At 58.5% G+C, this 21659-nt stretch overlaps 1 protein-coding gene across 1 annotated transcript; it reads right to left on the bottom strand.

The window, feature by feature from the left end:
• Window positions 1-2178: 2178 nt before the first annotated feature.
• Window positions 2179-19826, bottom strand: OTUD7B (OTU deubiquitinase 7B). Its single transcript, XM_088535526.1, has 12 exons — window positions 19786-19826; window positions 14164-14283; window positions 11707-11877; window positions 11412-11627; window positions 8076-8177; window positions 7484-7611; window positions 7029-7141; window positions 6692-6819; window positions 5954-6103; window positions 5605-5719; window positions 4172-4256; window positions 2179-3420 (listed from the first exon to the last, which is right to left on the bottom strand). Exons 1-12 carry the CDS (start codon window positions 19799-19801, stop codon window positions 2179-2181), a joined length of 2586 nt encoding a protein of 861 aa, XP_088391652.1. The 5' UTR covers window positions 19802-19826.
• Window positions 19827-21659: the final 1833 nt, after the last annotated feature.

Here is a 21659-nt window from a genome sequence, read left to right as displayed (position 1 = left end):
GGGGGATAAAAAAGATGGTGGAAAACCAGGATTTGGGGAGTCTCAGGCCCAGCAAGAAGCAGAGAGCGCGGCCGGCAGCGGCCTGGCCGATTGAACTCGGTTTATTGCGGGTGACGCGCGGGCAGCACAAGCGGAGGATGCGGGTACAGCCCGAGGACACCGCGCCGGGCTCGGAGCGGCCCTGCTCATCAAACATAGAAGTGGTGGGAATTAAGGACTGCGGAACCGACCCGGGAGCTCAAAAGTTGGTCCAAAAATCCCAGGTGAGACAGTGGGGACAGACGCGCAGAGCCCTGAAGTGCCGCAAAACACCCCAGCATTTGGGATGCTTGCGAAAAGGGTAGGGTGGAAGATGAAGAGCCTCTTCCAATAAATAGGAGCTGCATTTAATAGTCTCTTGGAAAAGAAAAAGAAATCGTTTCACCACAAAGGAAACAAAAATGACCTTAAAAAGCCCTTGGTAGGGGGGAAAACGAGGCAGGGACTTCCCTCCCCATGACCCAGGGATGCGGCAGGGCTGGGATGCCCTTGAACTAAATGTTTCTCCCCTATTTTCATTGGAAATGCAGCTTTACCTGAAATCTGTTTTTCTTTTCACCCTCCCGCTTTGGATTTCGTAAAATGCTGCCAAGTGCCCGGGAGAAGCGGCGGAGCGAGGGAAGAGCCTGCAAAGCTGCATCCAGGGCTGGATTTCCCCAAAAATCACCCAGAAAAAGGGAAAACAGACCTTGGCGGAGCTCCCTGGGCCCTCCCGTCGCTCCTCTGCACCATAAGCTGGCAAATAATAACCCAAAATGTGCTTCCTCCTCCCCGCTGAGAAGAGCAGGGAGACACTTTTGGTGTGAAACAACGGGTTTTTTTAGATGCTTTTAGTGGATTTTAGCAGCTGCCGCAAGGACACGTGGCGAGTGTGGGATCTCCTCCACTGCCCGGGGCCCCAAATGAAACCCTGGGGAAAAAAAGAGCTGGATTTGGGGTTTGCACGTCTGATAAAGTGGCAAAAGAGGCGCATTCGCCCCCAAATCGGCGGGATAAGGCTTTGGGTGACATCCCCGGGCTCAGAGCCGCCCCGTGCGCTTGTCCCGCTCCCCGGTGGCACCAGCCCGGGAAGGGGCTGCATAGATTGGGAGGTGGCTGGAAAACACCAAAATGACCCAAAACGGGGGCCGGTTCCACTCTGTGACTCGGCAGTACCATTCACGGCTTTATTTTCGCGGGGGTTGCGGAGGGGAAAAAAAAAAATAACGCAGGACCGGGGCTCTCCGCGGGGCCGGACCGAGGCCGGCGCGGGATGTCGAGTTACAAAACCGAGGAAAAGAGAATAAAACAACAACAACAAAAATCTGTGCAAACATTGCAGTGCTAAAGTTGCAGAAGGGAGCGCGGAGGGGAGCGCGGCGAGCGCGCGCGGCGCCGTCCTCCCGCGTCGCTCTTTAGCCCTATTATCAAAAATAGCTTTAATGTGACTCAGTCGAAAGGTCAGTTAGGGGGGCTCAGCAAAATGGAGCCAAGTTAATCCTATTCGGCAGAACAGAGGTAGTATGGAAGTAGCTTGATCAAGTAGAAAGAGTTACCGCGCGCGGGGCGGCCGCTCCTGCCCGCCCGGGGTTATTGCTGGGTGCAGGTGCCCGAGCTGGAGCCCCTCGGCTCCCCTCCCGACCCCCCAAAAAAGGTTAAAAAGGAAATATTTAAAAATATACTGCGGGGGGGGGGGCTGCTCCGATGAGCTCCTCAACCCGGGGGGGGAAGAAAAGGGAAATAAAGTCCAACTGCAACTATGTGTTTCTCTCAGTACCAGCAAAAAATAATTGTATATACACTAAGAACAGTGTTAAAAACCCCTCCGTTAAAAGCTCTGCAACTCCGGAGCCGGGATTTGCCGGCGCGCTTTGGCTTGTCCCGGCAAAGCGGCGCCGAGGGAGCCGGCGGCGCCGGAAGGCTTTGGTCTGGTTCCTTGGATCGCTCCGGAGAACTTCCCTCCCGGCCCGCGGGGCCCGTGCGCGGAAGAGCCCCTTGGAGAGCAGCCTCCTGCCTCCTCCCGGAGTCTCCGGCTGCTCTTCCCGGCCTCCCGGAGCGCCGCGGGGCCGGGCGCCCGCTCCCCGCGGACGCGGAGCGCGCGGGCGGATGAATAAGGCGACACTCGCTCTGCTGCTGCCTCCGCCGGGCGCCGCGGCGGCCTCAGAACCGGTGCACGAGCGCTTCCCGCTCCCTGCGCTTCAGTTCCTCCCTGTAGCAGCAGGAGCAGAAATTCCCGGTCTCCGGGTGCCCGTAGAAGCCGCAGTTGGGCTGCTTGCACTTGGGCTGCTGCCCGCCGTACAGCGCCCGGCCCCTCGTTTTGTCCGCGCCTTTCGGCGCCGCCTCCGGCTCCGCGCAGTCCCGGTACCCGTTGCTGGCGGCGGCGCCGGGGAGGCCGGCGGGGCCGTCGGCCTCCACCGGGAAAACGGGCTGAGGCTCCGGATGCGGCGGGGAGAAGCGGCCGGCGGGCGGCGGGGCGGCCGCGCGGGGCCCGGCGCGGGCCGGGGGGCAGTGCCGGGGCAGCGTCGCGTACGGAGGGAGGCCGGAGCCGCCGGCCAGCGGCCGCCGCGCGTCCTGGGAGCCGTCGGCGCCCGCCGAGGGCCGCGGGAAGGTGAAGACGCCCGAGTAGCTGGAGGGAAACGCCGCCGTCTTGGCGCCCGGCGGCGGCTCCGTCAGGACGTAGGAAGGCGGCGGCGGGGGGTACGCGGGGCTCGGCGCCCCCTCCTCGCCCTTGGGAACGCCGCCCTCCGGCTCTGCCTTCCTGCCCAGCGCCTTCTTCTCCGCCTCCTTCTGCTTCTGCTCGGCCAGGAAGCGCTCCTCGGCGTCCAGCAGGTACCGCTGGATCATCTCCTCCTGGTACTGGTGCCGGTTGCTGGTCTTGAGGTGGCCGGCGAAGATGAACTTGCGCTCGCCCTGCATGGCCGCCCGCAGGATGCTCAGGCTCAGCCTCACGTCGTTGCTGTATTTGTAGGGATCCGCCGGCTTCTCCGCCGCCGCTTTGCCGGATTTCTCCGCCGGAGCCGCCGCGTCTCCGGGGGAAGGCTCCTCCCTGCTGCCTTTCCGTGTCTTCAAAGATCCCTTCTTCTTCTTCTCCAGGGTGTCCCCGTTGCTCACGCTGCCCTTCATGGTCTTGCTGTGCATCAGGCCGCCCATGTTCTTCTTGAGCTTGCTGCCCAGCGTCTTACCGAAGCTGCCCAGCTTGTTGGCGACCGAGTCGGCCCGTTTCTTGTCCTTCTCCTTGTCCCGCTCCTTCTTTGGTTTCTCTTTGTCCCTGCAGGCCCGGCCGCCGCCGTTGCTGGCCGAGCTGCTGCACACGGATTCCTTGTCGGAATCGCCCGACTCCGCGGCCGAGCGAGCGTCGTCGCCAGCCGAAGCCGTCGGCGATTCCGGCTGGGCCAAAGGCGCCTACGGAGAAGGGAAACGTGTATCAAAAAGCAGAGTTGCCCAGGGAGCAGCCTGGAGGAGGGACGGACAAGCAAATGTTTGCAGGGGCAAGGGGACCGCGTCCGATATCTGGGGTTATTTCACACCCTGCAGCACCAGAGAGAAGCCCATGGGACTAAATCCACCCCGGATCACTCTCTGTGGAACTCAGGGTCCCAGCAGCACCCCTGAACTGCAGCATTTCCATGTTAAAAGGTCCTCAGTCGCTGCAGTTTTAAGGGTGAAATCCAGATCTTAATGAGTTAGCAGGAGGGGTCCAAGCACTCCCCACTCCGGATACCCGCGGGCAGTGGCACGGTGGGGACAGGGACACGTTGCAGTAGATCAGATAGTGGTGAAGGTGCTGATTTAACCCAAATTTCGAGCTTTGCCAATCGCATCGCCCAAGTCAGCTGCTGGGGGCTGCACACCCACAGTTTGCTGTTCGCCTTGGAATAAGCAGCGGTCGGATTTGCTGCCAGACCCCGACGCAGCGGGATGGACCAGGGCTCTCAAATTCACTTGGAGAGTGAAAACAGGCGTGGAAAGCTCAACTACACGAGTGCACACTCAGCAGATGCTGCTTATCTGCTCGCTGCAGCAGCAGCCACGATTTCTGATGGCAGCCCACGCAGGAGAGCGCCCGAGACGACCTCCCTGCTGCTGCTCTACCCAGAAAAAGAGGCTTAAATAATCTTAAAAAAACCAAAGAGAACCCTCCTGGCTTGCTTACCTGCGTGTCACAAGGCAAGGTGATCCATTTAACATTCATGTAGCTGTGCAGCAAGTGCAGCTTTGCTTCCAGCGACAACGTCACGCTGAAACACAACGAGTGCAAGAAATTATAGCCAAGGTTTATTACCTCTTTTCTGTATCCATAGAGCTAACTGCTCACCACCTTTGTGTCCAAAAACATATTTTAAAAAACTGTACCAAGACAGCAGCAATATGAAATTCATTTAGGGTTTCCCAGGACTTTAGCAGCACATAAACTGCACATGGGGGTGTTGTTTTATGGCAGGCAAAGGGACAACTGCCTCTGAAATTAATAAATGGCTTAACAGATCCGGAGGAAAAGAGGATTAAGTTACACCGAGTGCACAAACACACGGCCACGGCACAAGTGTATCATGTTGTCAATTATTCAGTGAAGCTCCAGTTCTTAAATGGACTGAAATTTAAAGACCAGATAGTCAAACACGGGACCACATTTGTGTTAGGTGCTTTCAGATGCTAATAGGTGAATCTTATCCACCAGGACCTCAAAAACGAGCCCATTTACATTTCCAGAGTTGCATAAGAGAGAAGGAAAGCATAGCACTTTTTCGTTTTTATTTATTTTTTATTTTTTTAAAAGCACAGGCAGGATTGAATTATAGGAAAATAACTTTTTTGCAGCCTTCTAAACTTTTCAATAATAAAAACCAAAAATAGTAAGTGAGAAGATTCCTATAGGTCAGAATTACAATTAACTCTGCAAATCATCTTATCATCTGCACCTAAGATAAATAAAATGATGTCATGGCTCTAAATAGAGGCAGTTTCAAAATGATCCTTCCTCTCCACAAAAGTCATTTCAGAAAAAATAAAGATGTTTTCTCAAAAAAATTTCCGCTTTGTCAAGAATTAAAAAAAGCAGCAGCTATTTCCACTGAAAACACACAGACAGAACATTCTCTATGGGCTCCAAACCCTCAGAATGAGACGTTTGTACCGCGTGACACAGGATCTCTAAGACCTGCTCTGAATTTTGCTGCTTTGATCTTAGAGGCTTCTGCATTTCCTAACCCCGAGTCATATGATGGAGCCTCCAGCTCCCTGACCACTCCACCCACTGCTGCTGCCTCAATAACAGGAAACCCACGAGCACCAAACCAGGCCCCAGGCTGGCTCCAAACTGGGCAAAATGAGCCACCCAGGGCCCACGTTCAAAGATATTTGCTGTCCAAGTCCCTGCTGCTCACACAGGGACAAAGGCACGAGGAATAAAAACACTTTTAGGGGGGAATGCAGGCTCTGTTATTTCTCATTTGCGATCCACGCTGGTCTGAAGCCCTAGCGCTCGGCGCGATCGCATCACTACGTTGCTCAAAGGGTTTTAATATTTACCAAAACGCTCACAGGATTGGAAAAGGAGGAAGGAAAAGCGGCTGCGCGGGGACCAACCTGGCCAGCTTGACGTTGTCGCCGTCGTCTCTGCCCCACTGCCACTCCTTGCCGGGGTCCACGGCGAAGTGCACGGGCAGCAGCTTGTGCTCCGAGTCCGTCAGCGGGATCACGGCTGCAGGGGAAGCCATGGAGGGTCCTTAAAGGCCACCGCATGTCCCTGTGTCACCGCGTGTCCCTGTGTCACCGCGTGGTGGCACAGGGACAGGGCCGGCCGCTTCCATGCAACGGGCAAGCGGAGCCGGGCGCTCTGCAGGGCTCCCCCAGGTTGCTGAACCCCAAGGTGACCTTCACCAAGGCCACCACCGCTGCTCGACGCCAACATTTGTCACCTCAATCCATCTCCTACCTTGATCCTTTGTGGGTTCCTTCTGCTCCATGGATACCAGGGCAGAAAAATGAGCTTGGTCGTAGGCCAGAACCAACGGAGAGCGATGGCATTTGTTGGCGGGGACTTCCAGGGGAAGATAGATGCCTCCGAAGGGAATGGGTGCAAAGGCTGGAAAGAATTCCACACAATTAATTTGGGAAGAAGAGGTGAAAGGATCGCTCATGCTGAAACTCCAGAACAAGCCAGCTTGTTTCAAGGCTTTACCTGTGATTAATTTGAGGGAAGGAAAAAAAAAAGCCCCAAAACAGATATTTATTTTAATTCAGGAGGCAAGCAGTGGCAAAAGTAACCTACGTTTTCTGTAAAGCTGGGCTTTCCTCCTCCACAAGAAGGCTTAAATTTGCACACCAAATGATGGTAATTGATTATTTTTTTTCTGACAGGAAATTAAGTCTGCTAGCGGAAAATGCTGTATGAAGGGAACGGAATTTCCCTCCTACACACATACACACCAGGGTTGAAATAAAGAAAACATGTGTGATAGTTTTAAGAGAGTATCAGACTATGATACTTAGATGTACGTCTCACCCAGGCATAACCCAGCAGATCAGCACCCCTTGCTCTAGGGTTGCATTCAAACCCAACATCCCGGAGCAAAAAAAAGCCCCACAAAACTGCAGAAAGGAGGAAATGTGTCTTTTATTTCTTGTCTATGCTCAAGGTGCAATTTGGGCCATGCAATTTGGTGCCATTTACCTTCGCCCCCCGAGTCGCGCAGCATCGTGTCTGCCACCACCACGATGGGTCTCTTCAGCACGTGGGCGAGGACAAAAACATGGAATTCCTCCAGGCTCTCGTACACCGGCTCTTCGGAGCTTTCCACCCTTTGGAAAATGAGACATGTGATCTGACTTGCATCCCATGGGTATTTAATCAGCACTTTTAAAACAGGAGGGGAAGAGGTCTTTACAGGCAGCCGTATTAAAGCAGATCACATAAACAGCCCTACTTTGAGATTTTAGTCTCATTTTGGGCCAACACCATGAAGAAAATGAAGGAAAAAATAAAGATATTTTATACACATGCTGCCTACCCTCCGCAGTTGCCTCCGTTGGTGCCGTAGTGGACGCGGGGCTCGCTCGACGCCAGCTTGATCAGCTCGTTCCACTCTTTCTGCCACTCCTCTTCTGTGTAAACCAGGCCGGACTGGAAAAAAAAGGCAAAGAAATTAATTTTCAACCAATTTGTGTCTATTTTTATAGGCGCGAACGCATCGCTTCTCTATGGGCCTATGCAAAAGAGCTAGTGTTATGTAGAAGTAGTCGCGTTTGCAGGTTCTGCTAGTCCAGACATGCAGCAAATTTGCCCTTCCTTACTAAAAAGAAAAGGAGGAAGCTGGAATGTAAAGGAATCTTTGGATATCAGGTGGGAACTGAGGTTTACTCTGCTCCCAAAATGTGGGACGCACACGGAGACTTTACTGCAACGGGATGTGCATCCCAGACGTGCAAGATTGTGCCCAGGCTCTGCTTCCCAGCACATTCCTACCTCCTTGTTCTGCTGTGTCTGTTGCCAGCGCCACCTCCGCTTCAGGGCTTCCCTTTCCACACCTTTATCCATGAGGGTGTAGAGGGATTTGCGCAGCATGAGATCCCTGTCGTGGAAACCCCACATCCCTGCGTGGAGGGAAAGGAGAAATAAGAAGCCATTCCCTGAGGATTAGCAGCACGCGGCACCGCTGCGTCTTCTGCCACCTGGAAGTCCTGGAGCTTCCTGCAAAGCAGGGAGCGAGGAAACTGGGAAATGCAAGTTTAATAAATAAATACATTAGTTAATTAATGACTATGCAACTCCTGGGGCAAATACTGCGCGTGCTGCATCTACAGCGGGTATTGACACCGCGAGGAGGGGAAGCTGCCACTTCTGGTCCTCAGAAGGAGAATCTCAGAGATGCAGCAAAATCTTTGAATGTTAAAAAAATAAACCCACAAAAACGACGAGATCTGGTTAAACGGGATCCCTCTGAATGAAGGAAACGGTGGCGCCCAGCCGGATTTGGGCCCCGGGGAACAGAATTCCGGCTCCCGAAGGCGAGGGGCCTCCGGAGGGAGGGATCCTCCGGTGGGATCGGGGCTCTTACCCAGGGAAGCGGCGTGGAGCAGGCAGTTCCCGTCGCCCGTGGTGGCCAGGGGCAGCAGGCGCTGGCAGCTGGGGTCCACAGCAGCCCACCAGTTCAGGCGACCTGCGGGGACACGGCCGGGGTGACCGCAGGGCACCGGGAAAGGAGCCACCACCAACACAAACGGGCCCGAAACAGGGCCAGCCCCAAGCAGGGCCTTAACCCGGAGCAGATTCCTCCCGTTTTCTTCCCCCCACAATATTATTTCCAAAACCCACAAGCATCAGGCTCAAAACACATCCTCCGGCGCCAACAGGGCCCAACAGCTTTTCCAGTTTTCTGGCTAATCCCACTACTGCTTCTAGGTTCTTTTTTCAAGCAAACCCTTCCTATTCCAAGCCTCTAAGAAGGGTTGTTTTCCCTCCGCTTGCTGATTTTGGGTGGATACTTGGGAATCCACTCGCTAGGCAGCTTCAGCGAGGAAAACACAACCCTGCAGCATTTCCCACTGCTTAAAAGCAGCAGCTTTGGGGGGAGACGAAGCACCTGCATTGCTGCAGCTCAAGACAGAAGGTTTCCAGCTCATCTAAAAATACCTCAGCAAAAATAACAGCCCCGTGGAGGGGAGTTAAACGTGGAAAGGAAGTTTCAGGTTGTCCCGTTTTGCTGCTGTTTGATGGCAGTGGTTTCTGCATGGAGAAAGGAGGCGGTCGAGGCGAGCGGCGCTCGGGACAGCAGCTATTTCAGGCCATGCAATTTCTGGCCCGACAAAGCCGCACGCTTTGGCCAAGTGGCCCGGAGCCAGGGGAGCAAAACGAGAAGCAAAACAGCATCCAAGAAAAGCTAAACGAAACGCGGCGCTACCGCGGGCGGCGCTGGGCTTCCCAGATCCCTGCCCTTTTCCCTCGTGTTGGAGGGAGCTGGGTTAAAACAACATTGCTCTCCCCGATGTCCTGGCCCTGTTTTTCCAGGCGGCTGCTGGAAACACCTCTCGGGTGTCCCTAAGGGACCACGGGCCCGGGCAAGCGGAGCTGGATCTAATAGGGACTGTCCCAACAGGTCTCACAAATAGGGAGGAACAGGCAAAGGCGACGTTCACCCACAGCGAAGCAAGCGCAAAATCAGATGCATCGTCTGTGTTCTCCCTATCTCACTTCACACCCATCCTCTCCACAAAAACATCCCCCAGCTTCGTTTTATTCCATATTTTAGGGAGCGCCAGGACTGAAGGTTTCACTTGGAAAAGGTCCCACAAAAGCCCAAAACCTCCCGAGCGCCTTCAGGAGCCTTTGGTGGCCCCGCGGTCCCCACGTCACCTATTGCTCTGCTCTCCAGGAAGCCACTCGGGCCGTGACTTCTGGGCTCGACCCTTTGCAGCGGCGTCACCGGCTACGTGACACCGGGCAGAGGGGACAGGCGGGCGCACGTGGCACTTTGTGTCACCAAAACACAGAGCCAGGCTCAACCCCCTTGGGTTTGCAGCCGTAGCAGGAGGCAGGGTCAAGCTCTCGGCTCCATACGATTCCAAGCACGTTAAAAGCTTTCCAAGAGGATGTCATTACAATTTACAGTGCTTTGGAGTACGCTTGCTCTGCCACAGTGCTGCAAAGGGACCTTTGGATAGAGCGGGACGAGCATCTTAACATTTATTGCTCCATAAAACACTTGCTTAATCCCCTAAGGACAGCACGTACCAAATTAACAACAGGAGCCGCTGCAGATCACAGCGTTCTGCTCGGAAGCCGCTCCAAATTAAGCTTGCAATATTTCACACGTGCTGTATGACCCTTTATTTAAAGATAAACACTCATTTATAACAACCCCACACGCATAATGTGGACGGGCTTTGTGTTCAAGAGACACGTCATAAAAATCAAATATTTAACACTAACGGCCGCAGCCGAAAGGTCCAAAAGGCAGCGGGAATCAGCCTGGAGCCAGAGCCACGGGACACAGACCGTGTTTCACGCTGGTAAATTGGAAAACCGGTCACAGGAATGAAGAGTTTTGCAAAGGAGCCAGCTCTAGACTGCTGGAGAGAACCTAATTGCCCAAAAGCACCTGTATTTCTCCCAAGTGCTGCCACGGGGCAACCCAACACCCGTGTTGGTGTTTTATTTGCATGGGACAGGCCGGCTTCGCGGCCGCCACGCGGCACCGGCCCCGTAACGAGATCGCGGGGATCAAGTGCTCATTTCCAAAACATGAGAATATTTATTACAGGAACACCTGAGCAGGCAACGGCTAAAATCTGACATTACGGACGTGCCTTGTCTCACAAGGAAGAGTTTTCTAGATATATTTATCGGGGAAACACAGGAAAGAAGAGGTAGGAGGCTAGAGCACTTGGGAAGTGCTTCTCCCTTGGGAACGTGCATGGGGTGTTCTCTGCACCAAGCTCCTGTTCGTGCACAGCCCAACGTGTATTTACAGACCACACAGCAACTATTCCAGAGGAAAACAGCGTGCTGGGAAACCCACATCTGCCCTCCTAGGGTGGTTTCTCCCCACGCACACAGAAAGTCAGCGGACAGGTTTGCCTGCGCGGAGCACGGGAGAAAGCGCCGGGCTCCGATAGGGCTGGAATCACTTCCACGTGTTTCTCAGTGCCCATCAGCTCCCGTGGGCGTTACGCCAGCGTTTCCCCCATGGCACATCTAGTTTTTCAACGCGACTCCTTTTTCATAGAATCATGGAATCATGGAATGGTTGAGGTTGGAAGGGAGCTCTAGGGATCATCCAGTGCAGCCCCCTGCACACGCAGGGTCACCTAGAGCACGTGGCACAGGGCTGCGGCCAAGCAGGTTTGAAGATCTCCAGAGAAGGAGACTCCACAACCTCTCTGGGCAGCCTGTTCCAGGGCTCTGGCACCCTCACTGGGAAGGGATTTTTCCTGAAGTTCCTGGGGAACTTTTGGTGCTTCCGTTTGGGGCCGTTTCCTCTAGTTGTGTCGGTGGCCACCAGTGCAAAGAGGCCGCCCCATCCTCCTCACGGCCTCCCTTGAGGTACTTCTAGACACTGCTCAGGTCCCCTCTCAGCCTTCTCTTCTCCAGCTGAACAGGCCCAGCTCCCTCAGCCTCTCCTCACAGGGCAGATGTTCCAGGCCCCTCCTCATCCTCGGAGCCCTGCGCTGGCCTCTCTCCAGCAGCTTTCTGCGCGTTACTGTTCAGTGGTAGGAGATGGCAGCAGCTCAGGGGCTCTTGCTGCACCCTTGCAGTGAGCTATAGGAGAGGACGGGCTGGACCCACTATGGTCCCTGAAATGTGCTCCGTTCCCTGCAGCCCCGGGCGCGAACGCGGGCGTCTCGCGCACTGCAAAGTGCCCCCGAGCGCAGAGGAACCCAGGGGCAGCGCTTACCGGCCTGCTCCAGGGCCACGAGCATGGACTGCTCGATGAGGTCGCGCTCAATGAAGCTGCGGAAATCCTCCGTGTACACCGTGAGGTCGGGCAGCTGGAAGGTGCACACGGGCATCTCCAGGAGGTGCTCGCTGCTGCCATTGCTGGACACGTGCGAACGGGCCAGGGAGACGATGGTGGAGCTGGCGTGGGAGATGCCGCGCGACAGGCGCTTCTCTGCCGAGGAAAAAACCCCGGGAGCTGCGTGAGGAGGAGGCGATTCCCGAAGTCGGGATTCCCGCGCGGCGCCGCTCACCTTGCACCACGTCGTCCTGCCGCTGCAGCGGCGGCCGCGCCGGCCGCGGCGCCTCCTTGTCGGGCGCGCGGGCGCCGCGGCCCTCGTTGAAGGCGGGCGGCAGGTTCCCCGCGTGCACCTGCCGCAGCTGCTCGAAGTCGCTCAGCGCCGCGCTCAGATCCCAGTTTTTCCCTGGATGGGAAGGGAGAAACAGGCGATCGCCGTCAGGAAACGGAAAATAACCCAGGTCCTAAACCCGGCTAGAAACTCATCCTTAAAATAGGTTTATGGGTTGAGAAGGCACATGCAGAGCGCGCAGTGAGCTAAACTTGTTCTTATTTGGCCACTGGACACCTACACATTCCCAACAACAGTCCAAAATCCTCCAATTTTGCCAGAATTCCCGTCTATAAAACAAAGAGCGGGATCTCCTCCACAGCACATCCATGAAGCGCAGGATAGGGGACCGAAGGAAAATGGACTTTATCCTTAGGAAAGGGAAACCAAGCACGGGCTGTGCCATGTCCAGCAGCATCTGCACAAGCCAATGGCCAATTGCTTCAGGTCGCTGCCACATTTGGCTTCCAAAGCTGCTTCAGCTGTATCTAATGCCATCCACCAGGAATGCAAATGCCATGGCATTTAATGCAATTAATGAAGATGCGAGCGGCACCGCGTTCCATGGGATGCTGACAGCGCTTCTCCAAGGACCAGCTGGACACCTAGAGCCCCTGGATCCCCCTGGATCCCCCGTGGGACAAGGCTTGGGAAAACCACACGTGCCAAAGTGCAACCTCCCAGGCTCAAGACCTACAATACCCACTTCAACCCCCTGTGCCTGGTTTAAGGTAAAACAGAACAGCCAGGAGCGAGCCAGGCTGTGCCATTAGTACCCAATAAATTATTTGGCAAAACAGCTTGAACTTGGTGGAGTTGAGTTTCTGCTTTAATCCTACCCAGCAAAATAACATAAGCCGAAATAACACAATATATGTTAAAACGCTGCGGCCTTTCAGTATGCAATAAACTGACCATTTACAGGACACTGTCTTCTAAAGGCAAAAATATATAGCAAGGAAAGTCCACCATATGGCTTACATTTGGGAAAATTGTGATGTTTATGAATGCTGTTAATCTGGGCTCTTAAATTAGGAAGTTAGCAGACAGCAGAGAAAAAAAAACAACTTTATATATAGCAGCTCCGCTCCAGGAAGCATCTATAAACTGCCAACTGGCTTAAACAACAGCTCGTGGACAATAAAAGCAGGCACCGTGTCCGGCTTCCAAAAGGAAAGATGCTTTTGGGAGTATTTGAATTCCCCTGCGAGATACAGTTTGCAGCATTTAAGGGTGGACAGCAAAAGGAAAGCTGTTTTAAGGTTTACCTTGGGTTATCGTGGGCTTTTTTTTTATTATTATTTTAAATGATGCATCATCAGGATCAAGGAATGAGCTATCGGACTAAAATTAAAATTAATCATGCAGCCCCATCAGTATCCGCTTCCATATGAAAGCGGCATGAGGACACACTGGGAATGCCGACCCACGGCAGCTGGATTTACCTACCCTTCTCAGCAGCAGCTGTTGCAGAAATTGGGAAAAAGAGACAATTTTGGGAAAGTCTATGCAAAACAACGCCAGTCACATTCATCCTAATAATTCCATACTACCTGCCAGCAGGTAGGGCACATTGGATGGCACTAAAATGCTTTGTGCAAATACAAGAGGGACATTGGATCTGAGGTGCAGGAAATCCTGGCAAAAAAGCCCGTTTCCTCGGCACTTCAGAGACGCGGGAGGCTTCTCCCAACCAGCCCCAAAACCCAGGAGGGTCTCAATAATTTCAGCAGGCAACGCTCCAGGCTGGAGCCAGGAGGGAGCCGCGGCGGAGCGGATGCCGAGTCCCGGCGGCGCGTGGGAAGGTGCCGGAATTCCGGCTCGGAATCCGTAGCGGAGTCGCAAGACGGCGGCTTCGCGAAGCGCTCGCTGCCGCCGGCCGAGTCGCTGCCTCTCCGCGGCATTCCCGGGGCATCCGACGGCTTCCAGAGCCTCGCTCATTCCCGACGGGAATAAAGAGAGAAAAACGGGCTCGTCTGCTTCCATGCTGTCGCAGGGAGGCTCCAGGAAAAACAGCAGCGTGTTACGGAAATCAGGCAAAACAGCCCTTGTCCAAATAATCAACCCCCACGTAGCAGAGGGTGGGACAGCGCCGGGGGAGATCCTGCTTTAACCTCTCCCGAGCGCCAATATTTCCTTGGAAAGGCACTATTAGAAATCCTTGTACCAGGCCCAAAAGCAGCACAGGACGATGCCGCAAAACCCGCGCTGTGCTAGTTGGAAAAGGAAAGGGTGACGTTCCGGAGGCAGCGGGAGGTTGGGAGAGGGAAAGGGCGTTTGGAGGCAGGTTTGGAGCCTGCAAATGACGGCTCCGAGCGGAGAGGCCGCGCGGGCTCCGCGGGACGCGGCCGCCCCACTCACCTTCGAGCAGGTCGCGGGCCAGTCCCGGCTCTGCCCCCGTTGAGCGAACAAAATCCGACAGGACGACGTCCATATCCAAGGTCGGGTGCTCCCGGAGCGCTCCCGGATCAGCAGCTCGGCCTCAATCTAGGAACAAGAGCGGGGCCAGCTTGCGTTATGCGGTAGGGAATAACCCGCAGCATCCTTGACCTCTTCCAGCACATAGGAGACGTAGGGGGAAATTAAAAGCTTTAATTGGGAGGTGTCGCCTCTGCAAACAAAACAACCCTTTCGGGCTGCAAAAAAATGAATCTTTTCTTTCAGACATGCATAAAGGCAGCACTGCGACTCGCCCAGGCAAGGAAACGCGCGACCTGGGCTGGTTTTAGTGGGCACCTGTGCAACGAAACGGCTTTTGCGACGCCCTCGGCATCCTCCTCGCGGCGCCGTTCCCAGAAGGAAGTGAAAACACGGACCATAAGCAACGTTCAACGGGAGAAGCTTCGGTCCGAGCAGCTCCAGAGCCTCGGGAAGGCACCCGGAGGCGCGGGCTCCGGCTGCGCCCCCAAAGCCTGATTTACTGCATTCCTTGGGGCGGAAAACAGCCGAAAGAGTCCGGATCGGGCAAACACACGGCCCGGTTAAAGGGGTATTAACTGCAAGCGTGCAGAAAATGTTAAATATTCTCCAGCTGCAAAAGAAATCTTCCCGTTGCATTCGAAGGTGCCCCCAAAACCCCCGGAGTGCCGCGGCCAAGAGAATTCCCCGCATTGCTGCCACGGGCGAGAATTCCCTTCGGGTGGGCGCAGCATTTAGGGAAAGAAGGAAAACAAAAGGAGAAAAGAAAGGCGCAAAGCAAAGCGTGGCCTTTTGGAGGGGAGACACGGGCAGCCCGGCCTGCCCCCGCCGGGTCCTGGCATTTCCGCGCTTCGCTCCGTTGCGTTTTTGCACAGATCCCATTGGACCGGGGCTCAGAAAAGGCCGATCCCGGCTGCAAATCCCGCGGGCGCCGTGGGGCTGAGGAAAGAGGCCAGCAGGACCGGAGCCCCGGGGGAGCCGGCAGCGTGAACCTAAGGGAGAAAAGAGGCAACACGACGCTCACGAGGAGGCGTTCGCCGAGCAGCAGGACTTCAAAACGATGAAATGAGAAGGATTTGGGAAATATAAACGGCTGGAAATGCTGCTTCCTTGCGACCCGCTGGGATGCAGCCCCATCCCGGGCAGCCTCCGACGCGGCCTCTCGCCCGGAGCTTCGGTTCTCCCTGGGGGTTGGCACAGGAGCAGAACGGGTCGAGCGGAGCTCGGAGCGTTGGATACGGACACAGGCAGGGCAGCCACTCGTGACGCTCCGTATTATCCACACGTGGGATTTGGAGAAATCCTGTCCATGGGAGCCTTGGCCGCTCGCTGCAAACTTAGAAGGCCCTTTTGGGGAAAGTTAAGGGAGAAACGGCTGCTGCGTGTGTTCATAGAATCACAGAATCAGGGAATGGTTGAGGTTGGAAGGGAGCTCTAGGGATCATCCAGTGCAGCCCCCTGCACACGCAGGGTCACCTAGAGCACGTGGCACAGGGCTGCGGCCAAGCGGGTTTGAAGATCTCCAGAGAAGGAGACTCCACAACCTCTCTGGGCAGCCTGTTCCAGGGCTCTGGCACCCTCACTGGGAAGGGATTTTTCCTGAAGTTCCTGTGGAACTTTTGGTGCTTCCGTTTGGGGCCGTTTCCTCTAGTTGTGTCGGTGGCCACCAGTGCAAAGAGGCCGCCCCATCCTCCTCACGGCCTCCCTTGAGGTACTTCTAGACACTGCTCAGGTCCCCTCTCAGCCTTCTCTTCTCCAGCTGAACAGGCCCAGCTCCCTCAGCCTCTCCTCACAGGGCAGATGTTCCAGGCCCCTCCTCATCCTCGGAGCCCTGCGCTGGCCTCTCTCCAGCAGCTCCACATCCCTCTTGTCCTGTGGAGCCCAGAACTGGACACAATCCTGCAGATGTGGCCCCAGCAGGGCTGAGCAGAGGGGCAGGATCCCCTCCCTGGACCTGCTGCAGACGCTCTCCTTAACGCAGCCCAGGATCCCATTGGCCTTCCTGGCCACGAGGGCACCTGCTGCCCCATGGTCACCTTGTCGTCCGTCACAGGAGCCCGGCAGGCTCTTCCACACGCAGCTTCCCGGTGCTTCCTGTCTCCTTCCCGTCTCCTCGTAGTTTGTACCTGCCCCAGGCCTCGCAGGGAGCAGCACAGCGGGTGCTCTCATGGGTGACGATTATTAATCTCATTAATCATTAACCTCATCGCAGCCCACTGCAAGGGGAAGCTCCACAGAAGCCAAACCGGGAAGGGCTGCCCTAAAATCAGCTCGTTTCTAAGGATGCCCCAGGCTCCAGTTCACCCCAAATTCCCACCAGGAATCACAAGGGCCTGGACAACGTCGCTGTCCCCAACTCGGGGACCCCGCGCGTGTTTTGGGGACACCCTGGCACGGGGGCTCCCGCCACCACGCGCTGGCACAGACAGTTCCTCCTTATGAAGCTCTTTCTAAAACACCCACCCCACAGGGACGGTGCGACATTTCGTTAGCTAATGCTTGCAAAACGCTATAAAAATAATTAATTAAGCCTCGCCCTTGCGAGATGCAGGGAAGGGACTTATTCCAAAGGCCAAGCAGCGCTACCCAGCAGGAGCTTCCCAGCCCACGAGCCCATCACCGGCGTCTGGGCTCCGGACGAGCCGTGGATATCCTGGGAAAGCAGCGGCCGCTGTCCCAGCGGTCCCCAAAGCTCTTGAGGGCCGTTTGTGCCCAATTCCTGCACGTGGAGCTTGTGAGGGCCCTCAAGGGACGGCCCCGGCCTTCCTCATCCCAGCTTAAAATAAAACAAGGCTGGTTTTGCCATCAAAGGAGACGTTTCCAACACGTTAAGGGCATCGCTTAAGTCAATAGAGGCGAGGAAGAGCGCGAGGAAGGGCCCCGCGCGCGGGCGCTCCAGGCCGGCGGCGACCGCGGAGCCAACGGCTTCGCTCCGGTTGTTATTCCAATGTGACCGAGCTCACCGGGACTGCGAATATCCCGGCCCCGTTCCCAGCGGTCCAACACGCGGCACCGGGCCCGGCTTCGCTCCCGCTGCTCCCACCTTCGGCCTCGGCACCGAACCGGCCCGGGAGCGGCCGCGGGAGACGCTGCTCCGCGGCCATCGGGAACGGCGACAGCTTGGGAGTCAACGGGGCTGTCCCGTCCTGGCAGGTCAATCCTATCACGGGCAGCACGAAAGCTGAAGCTTGGGCACAAAAACAGGAGCTAAACCCCCTTTTTCTGTTTTTCACAAGCGCTTGGTGCAGATTTGTCTTCTTACGGGATGCTAAAGGGGCCGCGTGGTGGGAAACGCAGAGGGCCCAGCTCGGATGCGGAGCTGCGTCCGGGCCAAAGCGAGCTCCCAGCGCGGGGCCGTAAGTAGGTCTGGGGCTTAAAATAAAATGAAAGCAAAAAGCAGGTGCCCTCCTGCCGCACGTCGGCTTCCTGCGCGCGCAGGACACGGCGACCAGACCTATATTAGGAAACGCTCCAACCGCGGCCCGGGGAAAACGTTTCCGTTGGCATCGGAACGCGCGAGCGCGTCGCTCTGCCCCTGGTTTGGAAACCGGAGCGTTTTGGGCAGCGTCACAAGGGACATCGGGAAGCAAAGGTGACTTCCATCCCCGCTGCGGGTACTTCCACGTGCTTTTAGATGGAATTTGGGCCGGGCGGGCGCCTCTCCCGGCCTCGTTGCAGGAATCCGCCGTCCGGAGGGTTCGGAGGCACCGACCTCCATCCCGGCGACACGGCCCGGCCGCCCGCGCGGAGGCACCGGGAAGCGCCGGAGCCGGCGCCCGCATCCAACGAGGAGCGAAGCGGGAAGGCGGGAGGGGACCAGGCCATCCCCGGAGCCTCCCGGCTCCGCTAGCTCCAACCTACGGATCGCATGCACGGATTTTATCCACGGATCTCTCCGCTCTCATGGAGCGATAGATCAACGGGCTCTTCCCCCCTTTCCTACCTTCCTGTCCTCCCCGAACGGCCCTTCTTGCCGGGAGGCATCCATGCATCCCAAACCACGGAGCGCCGGCGTCGCCCGGCCGGGAATCCTGGCCCTTTTTCCCTCTATGCCCCCATCCTGGGTCCCCATCCCGTTCCCAAACCCCACGTCGGGCTCCTCCAGCGTTCCAGGACAAGCTGTGCAAGAGGAAGGTCTTGGATTGAGTGACTTATCGCACACTGTGGAGCTTTCCCGGTGCTGCTGGCAGCGAGGAAGAGTCTTCCAAGCTTCCTCCCCAGCCCCAGCACACGGGACGTGGAACAACCGCCTCGTCCTGCCGTCCCGTTACCGCTGCACGGAGCCGCTCCCGGCCCCAAAAGCGGCTCCGTTCAACCCTCCTAGGGAAGGGCGGCACGTTACGGAGCGGGACGCGCACCCACGTCAAGCGCCGCGGGCCCATGTGGGCCATGTGCGGCCACACGTCCCCGTGGTGCCACTCGGCAAGTCCCGAGAATGAAAGGAAAAAATAATAAAGAGGAGAAAACGCTCTTTCCTCGGGAAGGCTCCCTGGCTGCGCCGGACACCTCGGGGTCTTTTCCCTCTGCAAACCCACGTGTTTTGGCCTCCCGGAACGGCAGCGCCCGCGAGCTGGAACGCCGCGGATCCACCGGGAAGCCCTTCCAAGGAGGGGACGCGGCCGAGCCGGCGCGACGGGCCGCGACGCGGAGCCGGGTCCGGGTGTCCCGAGCGGCGCCCGGCCGGGCTGCGATTGGAAAAACGTCCACGGGGGGTTTTATCCACCTGTCTGAGCAGGAACGATCCCCCTCTTTGGCTTCCCTAACGCAGGGAAGCGTCGGGCCGCATCCCGAGAGGCTCCAGCCGTTCCCAGCAGGGACGAGCCCTTCTCCCGGGTCTGCGGAACGGGGACGTGTCGGTGCCGTCACCGCCGCGCTCCTCGCGCGATTCCCACGTCGGGACAAGGAGCGTTCCCGTCGGGAGCGCCGGGGCATCCCTGGAGAAAGCGCCGACGCTCCCGCTCATCCACAGGGATCCCGGCACCCTCGCCCTGGCGCTGGGAGCCGCACGGATTCCCGCTCCAACAGCTAATCCCGCAATTCCCGCGGGAAGGCGGCCGGACCGGAGCCGCCAGCCCCGGGACGGGAGGTTCCCGGGGGGGACGCGGCCCCCTCGCCCCCTCCTCGCCGCCCCGAACGGTTCCCAAGCGTTTTCCAAGCGTTTTCCAGGCGTTTTCCAAGCGTTTTCCAGGCGGTTTCTTGGGAAGCCGGGGGCGCTGTCCCGGCTCCCCGCCGGGCTCCTCTCCCCTCCCCGGGTCCGAGTTGTTCCGCTCGGCCCCGGGCCGCCCCGAGACCCGGTAACAGCTCCGCGACCGCCTTTAAACCGGCCGTTCCGGGGGCTCCGGGGCGGCGCAGCCCGGGGGGCTCCTCCGGGGGTCCGGGCGGGACGGGAGGGCGCGGGAGACCCGCGGGGCGACACCGGGGACAGCCGGGACGGGGAAAAGGGGGAGCCGGGCGGGCCCGGGAGCCTCGGGCGGGCCCCAGGGCGCCGTCCCCGCTCGGTGCCGCGGGCCGGGCCGGGCCGCGCGGGGCCGCCGCCGCGCGCGCTGCGGGATGGGGTCGCGTTACCTCGGGGCGGCTCCATCCCTCGTTGTCGTTGTCGCCGCCCGGGCCGCTCCGCGCCGAGGCCGCGCGCCCGGTGCGGGGGAGGGGAGCGCGCCCGGTGCGCCGCGCCCGCCGCCCGCCCGGAACGCCGCGCCGCCCGCGTTTCCGCCCGGAACGCTTTGCCGAGCGCACACGGCCCCCCCCAACCCCGCACCGGGCTGCGCAGGGCGCGGCCAATGGCGGCGCGGCGCCGGGCCCCGCCCCTCCGGCCGGCGCGCATGCGCGGGAGCCGCTCCCTCCCCCGCCCCAGCCTGAGCGCGCGCCCGGCGCGAGGCGGTCACGTGGTGCCGCGCGCGCCCGCGGGGGGGTCGGTGCAGGGAGGCCCTAGGGGAGGGCGATGTGTGGAGCCCCTATGGGGGGTGCATGGAGCCCATATGGGAGGGTGATGTATGGAGCACCCATGGGGTGGGCACACAGAGCCCCTATGGGAGTGCTATGTATGGAGCCCCTATGGGAGGGCGATGTATGGAGCCCCCATAGGGTGGGTGCGAAGAGCCTCTATGGGAGGGCAATGTATGGAGCCCCCATAGGGTTGGTGTGTGGAGCCCCTATGGGAGGGTGATGTATGAAGCCCCTATGGGGGGTGCATGGAGCCCCTAAGGGAGGGTGATGTATGGAGCCCCCATAGGGTGGGTGCACGGAGTCCCTATGGGGGGGGCGATGTATGGAGCCCCTATGGGGGGTGCATGGAGCCCCTATGGGAGGGTGATGTATGGAGCCCCTGTGGGGTGGGTGCATGGAGCCCCCATAGGGTCGGTGTGTGGAGCCCCTATGGGAGAGCAATGTATGGAGTCCCCATAGGGTGGGTGCAAAGAGCCCCTATGGGGGGGGGCAATGTATGGAGCCCCTATGAGGGGGGTGAGGGGGGTGCATGGAGCCCATATGGGGGGCGCAGTGCATGGAGCCCCTCCACGGGACCCAGATGGGGCCTGAGCGCCCGGCGGGGGCGGTGGCGGGAGGGCACACCTGAGCCCGGTGCAGCTCATGACACGGGTGGCGCGGTGACGGGAGGGCGCAGCCGAGCCCGGTGCAGCTCGTGACACGGGTGGTGCAGTAATGGGAGGGCACAGCTGAGCCCGGTGCAGCTCGTGACACGGGTGGCACGGTGCCGGAGGGTACACCTGAGGCCGGTGCAGCTCATGACACGGGTGGCGCGGTGGCGGGAGGGCACACCTGAGGCCGGTGCAGCTCGTGACACGGGTGGCGCGGTGACGGGAGGGCACAGCCGAGCCCGGTGCAGCTCGTGACATGGGTGGCGCGGTGGCAGGAGGGCACACCTGAGGCCGGTGCAGCTCGTGACACGGGTGGCGCGGTGATGGGAGGGCACAGCTGAGGCCGGTGCAGCTCGTGACACGGGTGGCGCGGTGGCAGGAGGGCACACCCGAGCCCGGTGCAGCTCGTGACACGGGTGGTGCAGTAATGGGAGGGCCCAGCTGAGCCCGGTGCAGCTCGTGACATGGGTGGCGTGGTGGCAGGAGGGCACACCCGAGCCCGGTGCAGCTCATGACACGGGTGGCGCGGTGGCAGGAGGGCACACCCGAGCCCGGTGCAGCTCGTGACACGAGTGGCGCTCGTGCCGGAGGGCCCAGCTGAGCCCGGTGCAGCTCGTGACACGGGTGGCGCCGGTGCCGGCGAGCCGCGCGCTCCGCATCGCCGGGGCCGTGGGCGCCGCCGGCGGGACACGGCGAGGGGGGGACCCCGCGCGCCGCCCCCGGGGCCGTCACGCGCCGCGCGCAGCTGCGCCCGCTCAATGGGCGCCTCTGTGCGCGGGGACCCGCACAAAGGGCCGTTCTGCTGCCGCGGGGGCGGCCGCGGCGCCCGGGCAGAAACAAGGGCCT

Source organism: Tinamus guttatus, unplaced genomic scaffold (assembly GCF_059628265.1).
Source record: "Tinamus guttatus ecotype Peru unplaced genomic scaffold, ASM5962826v1 Tinamus_guttatus_pri_ptg000629l, whole genome shotgun sequence".
NCBI classification, from domain to species: Eukaryota; Metazoa; Chordata; class Aves; order Tinamiformes; family Tinamidae; genus Tinamus; species Tinamus guttatus.
Note: the sequence above shows the minus strand (reverse complement) of the source record. Positions and strands in the feature narration are given on the sequence as shown.